Source organism: Pollicipes pollicipes, unplaced genomic scaffold (assembly GCF_011947565.3).
Source record: "Pollicipes pollicipes isolate AB1234 unplaced genomic scaffold, Ppol_2.1 Scaffold_6138;HRSCAF=7277_pilon_pilon_pilon, whole genome shotgun sequence".
Taxonomy (NCBI): Eukaryota; Metazoa; Arthropoda; class Thecostraca; order Pollicipedomorpha; family Pollicipedidae; genus Pollicipes; species Pollicipes pollicipes.
This window is the reverse complement of record NW_023596818.1, coordinates 33694108-33712790: the sequence shown is the minus strand read 5'-3', so window position 1 is coordinate 33712790 and position 18683 is coordinate 33694108. Positions and strand designations below refer to the sequence as shown.

Sequence of the window (18683 nt, the reverse complement as noted above, 5' to 3'; positions counted from 1 at the left end):
CACAGAAGTCACGGCGCAGCGTCCGTACAGGTGACGGCACAGCGTCCACGGAGGTCACGGCGCGGCGTCCGCAGAGGTGGCGGCGCAGCTTCCACAGAAGTACCGGCCAGATGTCCGCAGAGGGTAGCAGCCAAATGTCTGCAGATGTGACGGCCCAGCGTCCACAGGTGTGACGGCACAGCATCCACAGATGTGACGGCCCAGCGTCCGCAGAGGTGGCGGCCAAACGTCTGCAGCAGGAACGGACGACTCATCCGCGCTTAATCCTTGTGATCCTCTGTTGATGACCGTATTTTCTGTCGCCAGTAGCTTATGTTCACCGGTTGGTCCCTGTCCTTGTTTGTGCTAGAACCATACGCTTATGCAGTTTGACTCTGTGGCCATGGTAGGAAGCGAGGACAACATCAACCCCAGTTTATCTTCCCGACAGCTTCGACGCGGCTTTATATCACATTTGGGCCCAGCCCCGGATCAATAAACACGAGAGGCAATCCAAAGTGACATCTTCCACGCCGGCGGTTTGTGAGTATAGCCACTTAAAACACTGGTAACTAAACAACCTCTGATAGATCTGTTAATGTGAGAGTGGGGAATGTGAATCCTACTTTTTCCTTGGATGCGCGATGTGATGTGATGAGCAACTCCACCAAATGTGGGTAATCGGGAGGACATTACACAACAACCCTACACTGGCCACGGCACTGGTATGCGGGGGCCATGTCCTGGCACTCACCTGGCACCGACACGCTTCAGCCCAGGCGTCGCCGCATCACTGACGGTTCTGATACACTACCGCTTCTGCATGCGCTTCCGGTGTGGGAGAGAGAGGCAGGAGGCACTCCAATCGCTGAACCCCTTCATTTCATGACTTATGTTCAGCGTACGCCCCTTCCCCAGGTGTGAGACCCGGCGACGCCGCGTACCGCCGCCATCGCGGCACCCACATATTCCATCAACGATCGTTCGCGCCATTTCCGTCAACCACCGCTTCCCTTCCGAATGCAAACGAAAACTCTGGCGATGTTCAGTGGCATGGGACTGCAGATCGCTTATGCAGTAAAACGAACAATATCCAAAGAGCACGGCGCCCGGGAGGAGCGTACTCTCGAGCATACTAGTTGCTTGTCAATGAAGACAAATTAAATGCAAGATGAAGTGAAAATAGCGTACTGCATGCTGTTCGCCCTGGCACTGGTGTCATGCAAATGCTGCCGATTCGATACCAGCTGCCGGCGCGGTGGAGCCTTATATCAGCTTAACAGGTATCGAGCAAAAACATGGGCGGCGGCTGGTATTTTTATTTGTGAGGGACAGGGTTAGCCAAGTAAAGTAAGTAAAGTTTAAAAAAAACTCGTCGGCCCGGTCGGTCAGCACGCATGACGTCACGGATTTCAGCCGACAAACGTGCTGACGACAGATCGAACGCGACCTAGGTCAGCCCATGCTCTGAAGCTCCGCAGTTTGAATTCGAGCTTTTGTGTGCATTCATATGGAAAGTTAATCGCCTCGTTCCCCCCCCCCCCCCCCCCAGCTACTGCGATTTTTGTCTGACGGTGCAAGCAAATTCGACTATGTGTGCCGGTGCATGTGGACGTAGCTACCACTGGGGGTGGGGGTGGCGGATGGGGGATGGGGCACGGGCATGACTATCTCGCAGATTGGATAATGTGTGTGCTTTCACAGCACAAAGTGGTACCAAGTAAGGAATGTATTTCACTCACAAACCCTATTCCGGGCGTGTGGCGGGAGCATTCCGCAGCTCCTCAGGTTTTTTGGTCGGCTCTCCCAAACGGTTGGGCGGGTCGTTGGAGTTTTCTGACTTTCTAAGCATCTGTTCTACGCCTGGCGTCAAAATTTATCGCACATGATATGCAAAGAGGTGGACCTAGGACCTGGGATTGCGGATGGATTTTCTCCGCAGTGAAATTTTACGATATTGTTAAGATGCTGGTCTTCCGGGAATCAGATATGCGCATTGCCTCGCGTTTGCGGGAGACATTGATTCTTACGGTAAACAACAAAGCTGCAACGCCAGTATGATTCTGACAAAATAGAAAAAGTAGCCTGCAGGGGTGGCTTCAGGACTCGACAGGGTAGCCTGACAGCAGCGGCGTCAAGACTCGACAAAGTAGCCTGACAGGGGTGACTTCAGGACTCGACAAGGCAGCCTGACAGGGGTGGCTTCAGACTCGACAAAGGATGAGTTTCCAGCCAAATACCTGCGTTATGGGTCGCCAATTTAGACATATAAGGGATCCTTTCCAGCATCTAGAAGCAGATCCTTAAACATTTACACAACCATGAAATATACGTGGGCAAAGGGGTGCTAGGCCTTTGCGAAAAAAGATACAAAGAAACGTAACATTAAACATATGCCAGCACTATCGTGCTAGGACTGCAGCGCATATTGAAATTCACAGATGTGAAGCGTGTAGATGGACGAGTTAACAGTTTCGCGCAGAGTAGCTTCCAGGGATTAGAATAAGGGGCTCTTGCCATTTGGAACATGAGAGCCTAAAACGAAATGCTGCATTCCATTCCTCACCTCCGCGTGTCTCAGTCGGCGCACCACCGATCCGCACTTCGGAGGGCTCATCTACGTCCCGGCCTGGCGATGCCCATCATTCTTTCCAGTAGTTTATTTTTGCGCTTAGAATCCTCGTCGTGTTTTTACTAGAACCGTAATCGGTAGATTATCCTGCCAACACATTCGGCATACCTTTATTTCACGCACGGGCCTCTCTCTGAATCGACTTTGAAAAGAGTGGCATTTCATAGCAACGGCCTCCACTTCGGCGGCTTATGAGTAAGGCGAACAACTGTTAAAAATCGGCACCAGCAACAGACGTAAAAATAAAGCAAATAAATATAAATTGTGAATGAGCGATGATAGGCTTGTTTCAGTGAGAAAAACGGAAATGCGAAGCCCAATGTCCTTGGAAATGTGTCATGATAAAAGCCATCAAAGGAAGATAATCAGGTAATAACTTGCACAATAATTTGGCACTGGGTAGGACACTGCTATTCGGCTTCTGCTACGATTGAACCCATGCCCGATCAACTTTGGCTGACACGGGCGATGGCACCGAACGTAAGCCTTTTTATCACCGGCGGGCCTGTCCTAGCGCCGGCCTGGCACCGATTTTCTTCAGCCCAGGCGTCACCTCGGCGCTGTCGGAATTGACGGATACTGCTGGCATGACCGGTAAGGGTGTCCCCCGTGTGGGGGGTGGGCTAGAGGCACTCCCCAACCACTGAACGCCTTCCTCCCCAAACCACCGCCCACCCTTCCTCAGACGTGAAATCCTGACGTGAAATTGGGCATCACTTTCTCCAAGCATGAAACCCTGAGGGCAAGGGCTCCAGCGATATGCCGTAGCATCAGGCGGCTGCGAGTTACCTATAAGGTAAGGCGCAAATGAAATTTGAGTAAAGCACCACCTGAGAACGTTAAGGGGAAATTTAGCACACGACTTGCATTGAGATTGAAAACGGCACAGGCCGCCAACCGCAACAACAAAGCGACAACGTTGCCACCGCTGCTACCGAATCATCATCAGCTACTGGTATGACGCTGACCAAATCTGCTCAAAATGTAATCGAGTGCAAAGTCCCCCCTTTCGTCCGTCCAGACCTAGCCTTTCTAAATTGTAAGCTTTCCACACATTGCATTCTGGCAATCGTGGCATATGCAAATTGCTATCGATTCGAATATGAGATTAGTTTAAGTTAGCACATACCCGACTCCCTGCAACCTGGTCCAAAGACGGTGATTGGTATCACCTACCTGATGGCTTTGATACGCGAAAGTGATGTGCATACAACTGTATTGGAGACCGTGTCTGTCTGCATGGATGTAATTACCGTTGGTGAGGGTAAGGAAGCATGCGCTCCAGGGACTCAGCCAAATGAGCGGCCAGTGAGAGAGGACCGGTCCCCCTCCATAGGTTGTAATCTTTCTTTTTTCACCATAGATAACTCTCAAAATAAGGGGAAAACGGCGTGAAGCGCACTCATCGAGCTCCGACCCGTCACTTCGGAGATCCTGCCTGCGGCCTTATGCCCCCCCCCCCCCCCCCCCCGATTAAGCCAAAGTGAACTATTTTCACGATCAATGTCTATTGTAGAATTAACGGTGTTGTGTTTCTCATCAAACACTATCATTTTAAGCTCAGTTTGTCCGCCATAAACCCACATTTGAGACCCGTCCCTATCAGTATTGTCAACTCCAATTTCAGCTACGTGGCAGCAATGCTTTTCAGAGCTGGTGTCAAAGATAGCAGCATTGCAGCAATTCAAAGTGAGCTGCATGACCGACAGTCACTCACCAGTTGATGGGCAGTCATGGCTGTCCACCTTGTATCGGCGTTTGGCAATGCTGCTGTGTTGTGACGATACTGATAGATATAAACAAATGCCACGCCTCAGTTTCATCCATTAGCCATCTACAGCAGAGCGACATTTCTTGATATTCAGCACCATCTTAAAATATCTTGTTAATTCTACAATGGCTGACCGGCAGCCGTACCGTCTCACTTACGCCAGGCAACTGCCTTGACCCGGCATTTGATTGAAGTTCGCCTCGACTTCTCTGGGCATCTCTCTCTACCCTTACTTTACGGCACACTGTGAAACAAACAAGACAGGACCAGGTTTTGGAATTTGGTAGACTAAAAGTGAGGGAAAGTGGCGCAGGAGTTCCAATAAATTTTGCGCTTACATTAAGACGGTGTATATCGCTTTACTACTCTGAATTTCTCGTATTGAGGCGCTTAGGGCCTTACGCGGCGGCAGCCACCCCAAGACTGGACGTGTGCCCTGTGGTTCGAAAGCAAACACGAGACGTGGACAGGGATTTTGTGGAAACCGTGTTAATAATGGCGTCTACAGCAGGGAGAAATACCTTGACTGTCGTTCGTGATTTCATGAAGCGTGTTTCCAATACGAAGCGATTTGATCGGCTGATGGGACAGGTAAACGTTATCGTATGTTCTAAAAATAATGTGATGCATAATTGTGATCATGGTGGTTGAGTGGCATAGTTCTGGAATATGAAAATGAGTACTGAAATTGCTAATAACTTGTTATACAGCTCTTTGAAAACCCTCAAATGATTATCTGGTGTGTTGATATGAACCATGGTCATCTAATACAGATAGGATTATCATCAGGTCAATGCTTTTTCTCATTTAATACAGATAGGATTATCATCAGGTCAAGACCTCATGGGTTCAATTCTGCATGTACTGTACAATGTTGTAGGAGGGAGAAAATATGCTCAAATTATTTAGATGGCCACACAATGATGTTTTATTCATGGTATTTAATACCAGTTACATGGGAATGATGTTCAGAACTGGCATTGTTCAGCTGTTTCAAGCAGCAATTGCTGCTAGCATCTCAGAAATGAAGGATGGGGATAATGTGGATATGCACATTAAGTTATATCTTTCCAAGTTCAGCTACCTGGTTATCACCATATACCAAAATATTTGTATCAGCCCTGCTTTTTTAAGCAATTGTCAAATACTTTTGATTATTTGCTGATCCATGGCTAGTAAGTTCTTTGTGCAGGTATTATTCAGTAGTTTATCCCCAACCCTGCCAACTGGAGTCATTGCAGATGAGGCATTCTGTCCTGCACTCTGCAAGTGGTGCTCCGCAGCAGGCAAACAAGCCATGCCTGAACTATGTTGAGTTTTTGCCCCATTTGACCAACCCCAGCCTGCCTGGTGGCCCAGTTCTACCTGCCCAAATGAAGCCATTGTCCTATCCACCTAGTCCAGCCCCACTCAGGTGGAGCTGTGGGCTGCCTGACCAGCTCCACCCCGTTGTGTCCAGGTTGTTGTTGTGGCCGCCGAGCCCGGCCAGCTGAAGGCCCAGTTCACGGTGGCCGAGGAGCACCTGAACGCGGGCGGCACGCTGCACGGCGGCTACACGGCCTACTTGGTGGACGTGCTGTCAACAGCTGCGCTCATGACCGTGCCGCCCAACCTGGCCGGCGTGTCGGTCGACCTCAGCGTCGCGTAAGTGGCCCGCGGCGTCGCCTCCCCTCCATTGCGCCTGGTGCGCTAGCGCCGACTGCGATGCCCGTCGCTTTCCGTTCTTTTCATCTTCCCCGGGTTTTTGTTATCGTTTTCGCATCTTGTCTGCATAGTTTCTCCGTCGCCTGGACAGACCAAGCGGACGGATGGACGCTTTGTGGCACTGCGAACAGCGGGGCACCAGGACAGGTGTTCACCGACCCTCGCGGTCGGCCGATGTCGTATCACCGACCATGCCATCCTCCATTTGCCCGGCTGGCCGTCGCACCGCTGTGCAGCATCTGGCGTGTGTGGACTGTGACATTCGCGCCGCCGGCCGCAGGTACATGAAGGCCGCCAAGGCAGGAGACGTCGTCACCGTGGACGCGCTCACGCTCAAGGTGGGACGTCAGTTAGGCTTCAGCAGCGTCGACCTCAGGAACGACGCCGGCCAGCTGCTCGCGCAGGGCAAGCACACCAAGTTCCTGATTTAGTGGCCTCTGGCGGCCGCTGGCTCCACTTGACCGGCGGGGGCACCGGGGCACCGTGTGGGCGCGGACCTGGGCCGGGCATTGTCGGCCGGCGGCTCCGGCGGAGAACGGCGCCGAGCCGTCAGAAGCCACCCCGACAGTCTTCCAGCGGAGAGACAGTAGTGCGACTGCTGGCGTCCGACGAACCCTACGCCTCGGGGACCAGTGGATAGATGAAATATCCAGGGTTTCGGTGACAACGTTAATCGTCATTTGACCCTGCTGACCTAACAAGTGCAATGACGCTGGCATTACTGTGCATCGATCTGCTTCTTCGCATCGAGGCATTCACAGCCCGGATGAAGTTTAGGGTGCGCATGTAAATGAGTGACCAATGTATAAATAGACTGAGTGCCGGTCTCGATCGGGCTCCGTAACATCCGTTTCACCACGCTCACATCGTGGGTTTGCCCCAGACAGTTCTCTATGAGGCATACATGACCAAACTCGATGTAGTAGCACGCAGTCCAGCTTCCGCAACAGGTATCAAAAAGCATTCGCATCCGACAACGATGATCACAGACAACACGATAGCACTGCGCATTTCGAACTTGCCGCATGCACTAGAGGTTCTTGAGCTCCCGCGCGAATGACGTCATGTCCATGAAGTCGCGGCGGGTCTTGCCCTTGCGCGTGCTCGAGAGCTTGCTGTTGACGGCGCCGGCCGCGGCGCGCGCCGTCTCGGCCAGGTCACCGTCGGGCCGGCAGCGCAGGCAATACAACACCTCGTTGACCTCCTCCGGGATCGGGTACGAGACGCAGGCGGCGAACGTGGCGCTCAGGTCGGCCCGCACGCGGCCGCTCAGCGCCGCGTCCCGGGCCACCAGGTTCAGCACGAATACGCCTGCCGCGAGACACTGCATCAGTCACTGGGCGGCGGAGGCAGCAGCGCCCGCGAGCAGACGGTGGACTGCGTGCTCCTGCCACAGTGGCACGGGACTCGAGGGTCGGACGGCGCCCAACAGCGGCGACCGCGCGACTCTGGCCTGGTAGCAGGAATATTGGCAGCCCACCAGGATTCGAAGGCCCAGACGAATTTGGAGCCGCGCGCTCCATTCTTTTGGATCATAAACCCACTTGCACTGATTCCGCCACAGGGTCAGGGGAGGAGCAATACCTCAACATTCGTTTCGTTTGTGTGACGCTAGCGGCGTTCTAAGGAAACAAATCGCTTCATAAGCTCAATGTGCACGCCGCTTTTGATTAGTGGTGGAGTCCCTGGTCATCAGTGGTGCAGCCCCTGGTCATCAGTGGTGGAGCCCCTGGTCATCAGTGGTGCAGCCCCTGGTCATCAGTGGTGGAGCCCCTGGTCATCAGTGGTGCAGCCCCTGGTCATCAGTGGTGGAGCCCCTGATCATCAGTGGTGGAGCCCCTGGTCATCAGTGGTGGAGCCGATAGTCGCGTGCCGATTCCAAAAACCAACGCGGGGCATTGCGACGGAAGCACTGTCTGCAGTTATACGGCGAGCTATAGCGGTACAGGTGTGGAAAGTAATCTTACGTCCCAAGATGGTGGCGTTTATCAAATATGCATGAGTCCGCTGAACTCACAGTACACATTAAAAACCGAACATCCAGCAACGCGCGAACGAAGACCGACGGCAGAAGCATCTTCCTATCACAGACGTCAACAGTTAATCACTGCCTCACAGCGGGTCCGCAGCCGAACTTACCGTCCTCACACAGGCAATCGCGGACATCGCGGAGCAGGTCTGGCTCCACGAACGGAGCCGGCGGGCAGCTCATGCCCAAGCTGGGGTCCTTGCAGTCCACGTCAAACATGATGACCGAGTACTGCCGACCTGTCAAACAGCATGACGTCACAGCGGTGTCATGGTTAGGTGTCGGTCAAAAATACATCGCCAACTTGGCGAACCACACAGCAATGCGCGATCGCTGTGGTATTTCTTGTTAGTACCAGACGTTCAAAGATTTACTCCCCACAGATGTGCCTCTTCGTGGATGGATAATGGGTGGATCAGATGGGTGGATCGGATCTTTCACACGGAACTAAGTTATTGAACGCGAAAAATAACTTCGCATTTTTAAACTTAAAGCGCCAAAAATTAAAATAAACGACTTAACGCCAAAAATAATTATGTCATGAACTTGCAGTTTCTATGTTATAATTTTGAATCTCGCCCAGCTAAATGCATCGGATGCTTGCTTTCTTGGCGCATCAAAACAAAGCGCTTGAGAGGGTTCTGGTGGCGTGTGGCACCAGATATATTAGCGGCGCCTGCGTCCGAATTTACGCTCCAGGCGTCGTTAACCGTCCCGAAGGCCAGGTCAAGTAGCTGCCAGTCCCACCCTGAGAATCCTACTTCCCTGGCAATAAACATAAGAACGTCTTGGGATTTCGTCTTTTGCAAACATTAAAACACAGAACTGTTTGTTAACGCAAGATAATAGAATGAGCAACGCATCAATGCTTCAGCAAGTCAACTTTCAAACACGCATCTCGATATGGAAGCCGGGCATTGCGATCTCGTGTTTCCGGTGGCGTCCTAAAATTTTGTATGCTTCCGTGGCCAATGGGGCCGACCAGAATCTCCTGGAGCAGTAGTCTTAGAAAGAATAGCGCGTTATTTGGAGATTTTTAGACTTCACCTTTACAGCACAGAAGCTGTGGATCATATAAGTCAAGGTATCTTGCGGTGGAACAAGGGCCTTGCGAGAGCCTAGGCAACACGCCCGGCAAGTGATACCTGCAGCGACAGATGCATCGCCGCTTCGAAGATACACTGCACTGCTACCAAAAAACGAGCGTGCCCAAGAGCAGTTTTGCCGAGCTTTATCCTGACGTCTACCAAAACGCATCTGTTTTAAACGCAATGTGCTTTACTAAAGCCACAGTAACAGAGCGACCCTCAGGTATCAGGTGGTCACTGTACACGACTGAGAGGTGTTAACTTCAGTCGGCGTGAGCTGCACATGAGTGTGGGCAGCTGCTGGGTCGGTACGGCTGGACCCCGAATGGCATTTGCCAGCGGCCGGAAAGGCGAGAGGAGCTTCCCCACCACTGACGGTGTCAACCGGAGCGGTGGGAGCCGCCTAAACACGCGCCCGGTCGGCGGTCGGCCGGTCGCCCTCCTCTGCCTGCTGCTGGCGCCGAGTCTGCCGCGGCCGGCGGCAGCCGTCAACAGCACGGCGCCGCCGCCGCCCGGCGCGGTAGCACGCTACCACGATTGCGACTGTGGCGTGCCCATCTACCCGGTCGGTCGCATCGTGAACGGCGTGCCCACGCGCCGCGAGGAGTTCCCCTGGATGGTGGCGCTGTTCGCCGGCCGCTCCTTCCGCAACCCACCCAAGTGCGGCGGCTCGCTGGTCACCGACCGGCACGTGGTCACAGCCGCCCACTGCCTCACCTACTTCTCGGGCCTGTCGCCGTCCAACACGTACGCGCTGGTCGGCGCCTACAACTGGACCGACCGGTACGACGTGCACAAGTCGCAGCTGGTGCGCGTGTTCGACGGCTTCCCCATGTCCACCTTCGATATGGACAAATTCGACGGCGACATAGCGCTGCTGGAGCTGGAGCAGCCGGTCGAGCTCAACGCCTTCACCTACCCCATCTGCCTGCCGCCAGCGAACTTCACGCTGGAGCACGCGGCAGACGGACCGTTGCTAGTGATCGGGTACGGCCGGCTGTGGGCGCTCACCAGCGACGAAACGGGCCCGCAGCCGCAGGACCTGTTCAAGACGGTGCGCAAGATGCGCCTGGTGGACGGCCCCACCTGCTCCGAGGACCGGCAGGTGAAGCGCACCTTCCACAAGTCGATGCCGCTGTCGGCGCGGCAACTGTGCGCGTACGGCGATGACACCGACTCGTGCCAGGGCGACTCCGGCGGGCCGCTGATGTACTTCGACCGCCAGCGGTACCGCTACTACCTGACCGGCCTGGTTAGCTACGGCGCCATGCACTGCAACGCGCCCGGCCTGCCCGGCTTCTACACCAATGTCATCCACCCGAGCATCCGCAACTACATCGCCTGCAACATCGTCGACGGAGTCACCTGCAGGCACTGACGCCGGTGGCGCGCCCTTCTCCGAGCTGCTCCGCGGCGTCACGGCTGCATGACCGCGGAGCGCGTGGCCTAGACGGCCAGGCGCGGTCAGTCGCAGCATCAGGTGCGCGCGACCCTTTTGCGCCTGACTCGGAGGAACAGCGACCGCGCACGTGTCGCGCTACCGACCGACTGAGACCATGATGAGACCGCGGCACGCCGCTGGGAGGGTCCGAGTCGAGGCGGGCGCGCGACTGACTGGCGGAGCCCGGCGCCCACGCGCAGGCTGCAGCGGGCCGCTCGCCGGCGCATCGGCTGCCCTCTCTGTGTCGACCTCGAGCCACGCCAAGCCGCACCACGGCTGGGACTGAACACCTGGGCATGCCGACACTGCACACGTTCGAACGCGGCACAGACGGCGACCGAACGCAGGCGGGCGCGGCAGCGAGGCACGGCCAGGCGGAGCTGCCGCGGCGGCCGCCGGCGCGGCCCCACAGTCCCACAGGCTGCAGGGTGTCCGGCGCCCTCCCGGCGGCGCTCAGCTCAAGTTGGGAGCGATGTCACGTGATGTGGAGGCAACTGACGAGGTGAATGTTGGGAGCGATGTCACGTGATGTGGAGGGAGCTGACGAGGTGAATGTTGGGGGCGATGTCACGTGATGTGGAGGCAACTGACGTGGTGAATGTTGGGAGCGATGTCACGTGATGTGGAGGCAACTGACGAGGTGAATGTCGGGAAAGGGATGAATACTAGATCGTTGACATCAATAGCGTTGCCAGATTACGAGATCCGGTGACATCAACAGCGAGCATTCGACGACGGCCTTTGTCTCCAATGGGAGGGGACCACACCTTATCCTGTGACGCGTGTCCCTTGGAACACACGCGCTATTTGACGCACTCCCAACGCACACGGTGAGACCCGTAGGTTTACAGTTGAACTGTGCTAGGCGTAAGCACACACACACGACAAGAATAAAAGACCAACATCCATTGGTTTTTGTATCGTAGAAATTGCGAGCACTGACAAAAACGTGGAAGTAGTATCTGGAAGGTCAGACCAGGCAAAGTTCGCCGAAAACGAATGAATGCAATGAGCACCACCTTCGAAACAATCGTGTGCGTCCGGAAGTGTGGAGAGTATTCGGTGGCCGCCGCCCTGGCCGCATTCAGTCACTGAGTCCAAATCAGAATTCCGGTGTTTTCACGTTTGAAACCCAATCCATCCGACTGGGTACTACAAGGCCGGCGTGACGTCATTGGAAAACCCCCATCCCGAAAGCGTGGAAGGATCACCACTGAATAAGAGCATGACCGTCCACTTATTAATCGTTCCCAGCAACAACATCCGCACATGTTACCAAAAAACAAACAAACAAAAAACACTCAAAGAAAAAACGATTATGATAATCTTGAGGGATTATGATAATCTTGCTAAATGATATCAAAAAGGAGAAAAGGGGAGACTTCCGCATGACAAAATGTCAATCGCCCTTAAAGCTGAACTACCACGCGCTTGACCGCGTTGAGCCCAGCGCTGCAGTGGTTCACGCTGGGCGCTGCATTGTGCGGTGTTCCGGGGCCCCGGAGACCCTGACCCCGTGTCCTGGGATACGCCAGCCCGTGCTGTACGGCCCTGTCAACCCATGCACCGACCGCGCTGCGCCGGGTGGTGCCGTCCCGGCTGATTCCTACAACGACCACGTTCAATACGCTTCGAGACAAACCGTACACTAATGCCGTTTTCTGATCGCGGACGGCCCGCGCGCTCACCCTGCGTTTTGCAGTCCCGCATGAAGTGGACGCCGTCGGCCACGTGCACGGTTAGCCGCCGGTCCTCGGCGAAGTCGAACCAGTCGCGCGCTACGGCCACCATCTCCGGGTCGATGTCCACCACGTCGAGGGCGGCCTGCACGCGGCAGGTCGGCAGGTCGGATGGGAGCGGAAGGCACGGGGACAACAACCGGCGACTAACGGTACGGTCACAGACACACAGACACACGCACGCACGCACGCACGCACACACACACACGCACACATACACACACACACACACATATATATATATATATACATATATATATATATATACATATGTATATATAATCAGTCTTAATTTATTAAACCATACATCAGCTCAAGACGACCCAGTACATGCTGCCGACGAAGGCGAACCCCGAACGCGAGGACGCCCGGCGGCGGCCATTACCTGGCTGAACTTGTCATGTAGGAAGCGCGCCAGCCCGCCGCCACCCAGCCCCACCAGCAGCAGGCGGGCCGGCCGGTCAGCGGCACCGGCCAGGCCCAGGCCGGCCGCCATGTACCGATGGTGCAAGCACGAGAGGTGCTCCGCGTCCACCGCTAACGAGCGCTGGCCGCCCTTCGCCGCCACTGCCGCAGCGGTCGGCAGGGTCAGTGGACGGCATCATCAGCATCATCATCATCATCATCATCTAGGCGATCAATGACGTGCAGCAGCTCTCCACGGGTGGTAGGTGGCAGCCCAGGCGAAGGAGAGCGCATACATCGCGAAGACGTCAACGCGTGGTCCCGTCACCACGCACGCGCGGGAAATGAGGCAGCAGGACACGGCGACAACAGAGCACCACACATCAGCTGTCAATGAGAAAACGGGACACAGCTTGCACCCAACCCCAAGCAGCCCGTTGGCCGTTGTTAGTCAAACATATAAGCCAGTCTAAAACAGCACAGAGCAATGCCTGAACGGGCAGGGGAAGAGCGCGACAACTGACGGCCGCTGGACTGCCGTGAACCGCAGCACGGCATACCTGGTTTGAGTTTGGCCTCCGACTGAACGATGTTGACGTTCGAGAGGAAGACGAGTCGGCGGAAGACGTCGCCATGCTCGAGGTGCACGTCCTCCACCACGTAGTCGCCGGAGACGGCGCTAGTGCCGCGGTGACGCAGCTCCCGCCGCCCCAGGTCACCGGCACAGGTCAGGAACGGCACCTGTAGGGTCACATAGCATCAGGCATGGTGTTGGTCAGGTCATGGAGGGTCAGGAATGGTGCCTGTACGGTCACACAGTGTCAGACACGGTGTTGGAGCGTCAGGTCAGGTCAGGTCAGTCATGGAGGACCATGGGGGGTCAGAAACGGCATCTGTGCGGCAACACAGCGTCAGGGATGGTGTTGATAAGGTCACAGAAGGCCAGGAACGGCACCTGTCCGGTCAGAGAGTCGGGGACAGTACTGATCAGGTCATGGATGTTCATGAGTGTCGTCTGTCTATCGGGCCATAGGCGTGAGGACCGATTACGCACGATATCAGATACTGGCATGGAGACGAACTCAGGCTTTTGGCTTTGAAACCAAATCCGAAGCCAAGACGCAGACGAGCCCCAAGTCGAGGACGAGCCGCTGGCTTTGAAGTTTTCTAATTTAAAGCCAACGCTGAGGCTGGTGGCTTCATGTTTTAAAACGTTACGCCGGACCCGAAGCGCACCCGCGTGCAGACAGCGTCTTCCACCTGTCTGGCGGCTTCGAGCGTAGGATACGTGAAGCCAAAGCCGAAACCTTTGGTTTAGAATCCCAAGACCAGAGCAGGAGCCGACTCTGATGTGCAGCAGTGTTTCGCGAAAACCAACCCATTTTCGGGTCTGGTAAGACCGCATGGGATCACATGACACACAATTAGGATTTCGCGGGGTGGCTGAGACCAGGTGGTGACATAACAAATAGAAGATTTTCGAATGTGTGGTTGTGCATCGTTTCAGACAATCAGCTCTCCGACCGTTGTCAGGCATTACTTGGTGCTGACAATTTGTTAAGTTATTTTTTAACTGATTGGTGATAGCTGATTGATCTTCGGCCATGTATACGCCGCAGCCTCGAAAGGGTGCATGGCGTGGTAGGTTGACAGGACGAACAGGACTGTTTTGTCGAGTAAAGTCGCAAACAAAGAGAAAATGACCATTACGGTGTAGAGGCCATCAGCTCAAAATGAGATATGGCCGAGGTCGGTGCTCAAATTAGAAGGCTGAGGACGAAGGCGGAGCCCGATGTTGAAAAAAGCACAGAGCTGAAGCCGACGCCGTTTCAAATCGCACGGGGAGATAGTCGAAGCTCGTCAGCCGGGGAAAATAGTTCAAGGCCGAAATGGAACCAAAAACCTTTGGCGGATAACTGGCATTTCACCAAAACAGCTGCCGAAGCCGGTTTCGTCCCATGCTCGATCAGACAGGTCAGAGAGTATCGATAAATGCGTTTTTCGTATCACAAAGAGTTGGAAATGGTGCCTGCTACTTGTCACGTCAGATCGTCAGAATGGCACCAGTCACTCACCAGGTCACAACTGACACAACGGGCGGAGAACCGCGGCAGGCAGCCCTGGTGACCGCGTCACTGCATGCTCACACACATACCCTGCTGCGACGCCGACCAGGCCCCCTGAGCCGGCCGGCCTCTGACCTGGACATCGTCCCGGAGGTGCGCCGGCCGCAGCTGGAGCACGCTGCCCGACAGCTGCTCCTGCACCTCCTGCAGGGCGCCGTAGCGCCGCCGCCGGTCCGGCAGGTGAACCACCACCAGCCGGTCATGACCAGCCGTCTCCGCCAGCTGACGGCGGCCGGCCGGCGTGCCGAACAGCCACTCCGTCTCCCTGGCGACGGCGGAAAGTAACGGTGACGCACGGCCGCCGCCCGCCGCCGCCGCCCCTGGTAACGGCAGCTGCCGGCGGTAATGCACGGCCAATCCGTGTCCCTGGCAACGGCAGCAGCCGGCGGCAATGCACGGCCAATCCGTCTCCCTGGCAACGGCAGCTGACGGCTCTAATGCACGGCCAATCCGTCTCCCTGGAAACGGCGGCTGCCGGCGCTAATGCACGGCCAATCCGTCTCCCTGGCAACAGCGGCTGCCGGCGCTAATGCACGGCCAATCAGTATTGTCAACCAGAAGCGGTGACACGCAGCTACTCCATCTCCAGGGCAACAGGATGCGATGGCCGGGCGACACGTGATAACCCCGTCTCCCTACACCCGCAAAAGACGGCTGTGACGGCCAGATTGTCTTCCCAACAACAGAAATGGGCGGCGGCGACGCACTGCCACGGACACCATTCTCTAGCTTCAAACACTTCGAGTTCCGATAATGGGCGGCGGGGGTCCTCACCGCCCCTGCGGCACGATGAAAGATGGCGAACGCCTTCTTCGTCTTCTTGCGCCAGCGGTCGACGACGAAAAGCGTGAACCTGGCCTCGTCGCTATCGGCATCGCACAGCTCCAGCCGCACGTCCTCACCGCTGCCAGGAGCAGCCAGACCGTGGCGCGTGAAGGCGAACTGCTGCAGCCCGGTGACCGCCTGCCGCACGGCGTCGGCCGAGGGCAGCCGACGCGGCCGCTCGTCCTGCAGGCTCACCTCCAGCACCTGCCCGGCGGCGCGGCGCCGGCCCCGGGTCAATGACCAGGCGGCCGTCTCGCCTTTGGGCTTTCACGCCGGGCATGGCATTGTGTAATCGCATGCTGGTATCGTTACGAGACGTGGACACGGGCACGGGGTCGTCGACGAACGGAAACTTCCTGGCTGAGATAATCGGCTTCAGCACGGCTCCCGACGAAATAATCTTAAGCAAGGACAAAATTTGCGCAACAAAACTGTGCATACGGTTACAATAGTAGTAGCTAGATTTCCTCCACAAACTGACACCTGCCGGCCCAAAGCCGCAAAAAAGCAATTTTGTTTTGCTGAAAGCCATCGACTTTTCGGATTTATGACAGCTCAAACACGCAAAAATATCCAAAGCAAAGGATGAACTTACGCTCATGGGCTTCCGGTCCGGCAGGAGTTCAAACTTTGTGCACACCACAATAAAGACAGGGAAAGGTATCCCACCGGAGTCGGAGTTCTCAGCACCCTTACACCTGAAAAAATACACACATTACATGGCGAACATATTAAAAACCCATGGTCACAAAATGAAATACTAAAGGATGAGATGTCGGGTGATTGCTGGCATGTGTTACAAATGTGGTCCTTCAACTCTCATCACCAACATTAACACAAGCAAAATCCCGACCAGAGGACCGATGGCGAGCTTTTCAAAATCGGGCTAAGCCACTCATTACGCACTCATATCTTAACCATCCAGACGGCGTCCAGAATACTGTGGATCTCTGGTATGATCTCAAGACGTAGTCCAGAACACCAGCATATCGTGATAAACATGATTTGGCTGTACACTGAAAGTTCACGAACAAGATGCTTAATTTTAGCATAACCACGATGGCAGCAATCGACATTTCTAACCGCGAAGCACTGACGAACCCCGAAACACCATCACGAATACCAGAGCATCAAACAAAGTTAGCTCACTTCCCCAGTAATCGCTGAGAGCTTACGACCTGTGCCACTGCCTGTGGCCTGACCTGCAAATGCGAACCATCCAGCCCTGCTGTGGGAACCACTCCAGCAGCTTCTTGAGAATGTGGCCCTGCAGCAGCGACACGCAGACGTACCTCCGCCAACCTTTAGCACCCGGCCCGATCCTCCTGAAAACGGCACCGCGGTCCGTCGTCACGCACCTCCAGCAAACCCTCGCAAACCCTGAGCAAACCCTGAGATGTGGACGTGGCTAGCTGCTGGAGTGTACCTGCACAGCACACCAATATGACCAGCGAGGAGGCTTCTCCACGTCCAGCACGTTCAACGACGTCACGCGCCTCCAGCAAACCCTCGCCTGAGATGTGGACGTGGCTAGCTGCCGGAGTGCACCCGCACAGCATACCAATACGACCGGCGAGGAGGCTTCTCCACGTCCAGCACGTTCAACAACGTCACGCGTCCGCACGCGGAGCCATCACAGCAACGGCGATGACGCACCGTGAACATGGTGTCCACCATGCGCGCCGTGTGCTCGTCGTCCTGGGTGAAGACGGCGTCCAGCGTGCCCTTGTCGAGCACGCACGTGAAGTTCTTGTCCGGGAACTCGAGCTTCATCAAGTCCATGCGGGTGAAGGTCATGCCGAGCGGGCCGTATTTCTGCAGCATTTGACGAATGACGACCTCGCTGATGTCCACCGACACCATCGACCTGAAAACGGCACCAACCTGACGGTCGATGCCAGCTGATGTCCACTGGCACCATCGACTGAGCAGACACCACATTGATTGGGCACACACACCATTGACCTGATAAATGTGCAAGGCACTGACAGATACATCATAAATGTGACAAATGTGCCATCAATTCAGGGAGTATGCTACCTACTTGACAAGCACACCAGCACTTTAATACATCTAGATAAAGATATGACACTGTATGTACCAACTCACTACTTACCCGATAAACATGCAAGCCACATTGCATATCCTCAATATTACAGATAGGTTATACACACCGGTCAGATGCTTACGCCACCCAATCGGATGGCAAGTGATTGAACTCACAAGAACACCAATCACAAGATAATCCAGCAAGCAATTATTCATTGTTATCAATAATTCAAAAGCAAATACCTCACTGCTTTGAAATGAGCTGTTCATATGAAAAACAGAACAACCTGATGGAGGTGTACTTTAGTTCATATGTATAGTGCCTGAAGTTTGTTTTGTTGCCCTTTTAGCCCTAGCTGTTACATGCTGCTGTACAGAACCTCAAAGCAGCATGACTTAACTGCTCCTCTGCACACCTTTTTTTGAGTGACCAAAATAATGTGCCATCAGTCTAACTCTTTTACAATCATGTAACATGAAATGTGCACAAAAAAACTGCATAGCTTCCAAATGGCAATCTAAAGGCAGAGATGTTGCAGATTGATATTATGATGTGTAAGTTTACAGAACAGATTGAAGCTGCATGCCTTCTGCTCTATTCAGTTGCCCATGTGCCATGCCTTCACAGACAACACAGTAGTATACATGGAAGACATATTTGCATAGCAAGTAGTTACACTTTTGCTGCACCTGAAATGTGTCTTCCTTGAAAGAAACCAGCTTCACTTACATCATGCCTGCTATTCAAACTTCACGGATCAGGATCATTGATCAGGGATCTTTGGATGGATACAAAGTCCAGCCTGAGCATGAATCAATTCCTCCACAAACACTGCATCAGTTGCATAAGTTTAACAAGTTCAGCATGCACAATGGATATGTTCGGCACATCACT

General features: G+C 54.6%; 3 protein-coding genes across 3 annotated transcripts; 2 read left to right on the top strand and 1 right to left on the bottom strand.

Annotated features, from left to right (window-relative positions):
- Positions 1-3079: 3079 nt before the first annotated feature.
- On the top strand, positions 3080-6932 carry LOC119105605 (acyl-coenzyme A thioesterase 13). Its single transcript, XM_037229065.1, has 3 exons — positions 3080-3091; positions 5842-6026; positions 6367-6932. The coding sequence occupies exons 1-3, from the start codon at positions 3080-3082 to the stop codon at positions 6515-6517; spliced, it is 348 nt and encodes a 115-aa protein (XP_037084960.1). The 3' UTR covers positions 6518-6932.
- Positions 6933-9486: 2554 nt separating this feature from the next.
- LOC119105604 (phenoloxidase-activating factor 1-like) lies at positions 9487-10581 on the top strand. Its single transcript, XM_037229063.1, has 2 exons — positions 9487-9511; positions 9728-10581. Exons 1-2 carry the CDS (start codon positions 9487-9489, stop codon positions 10579-10581), a joined length of 879 nt encoding a protein of 292 aa, XP_037084958.1.
- A 159-nt stretch (positions 10582-10740) lies between these two features.
- LOC119105603 (eEF1A lysine and N-terminal methyltransferase) lies at positions 10741-17866 on the bottom strand. Its single transcript, XM_037229062.1, has 10 exons — positions 17856-17866; positions 17364-17606; positions 16942-17064; positions 16335-16437; positions 15720-15943; positions 14990-15179; positions 13349-13529; positions 12859-12950; positions 12333-12468; positions 10741-10781 (listed from the first exon to the last, which is right to left on the bottom strand). Exons 1-10 carry the CDS (start codon positions 17864-17866, stop codon positions 10741-10743), a joined length of 1344 nt encoding a protein of 447 aa, XP_037084957.1.
- Positions 17867-18683: the final 817 nt, after the last annotated feature.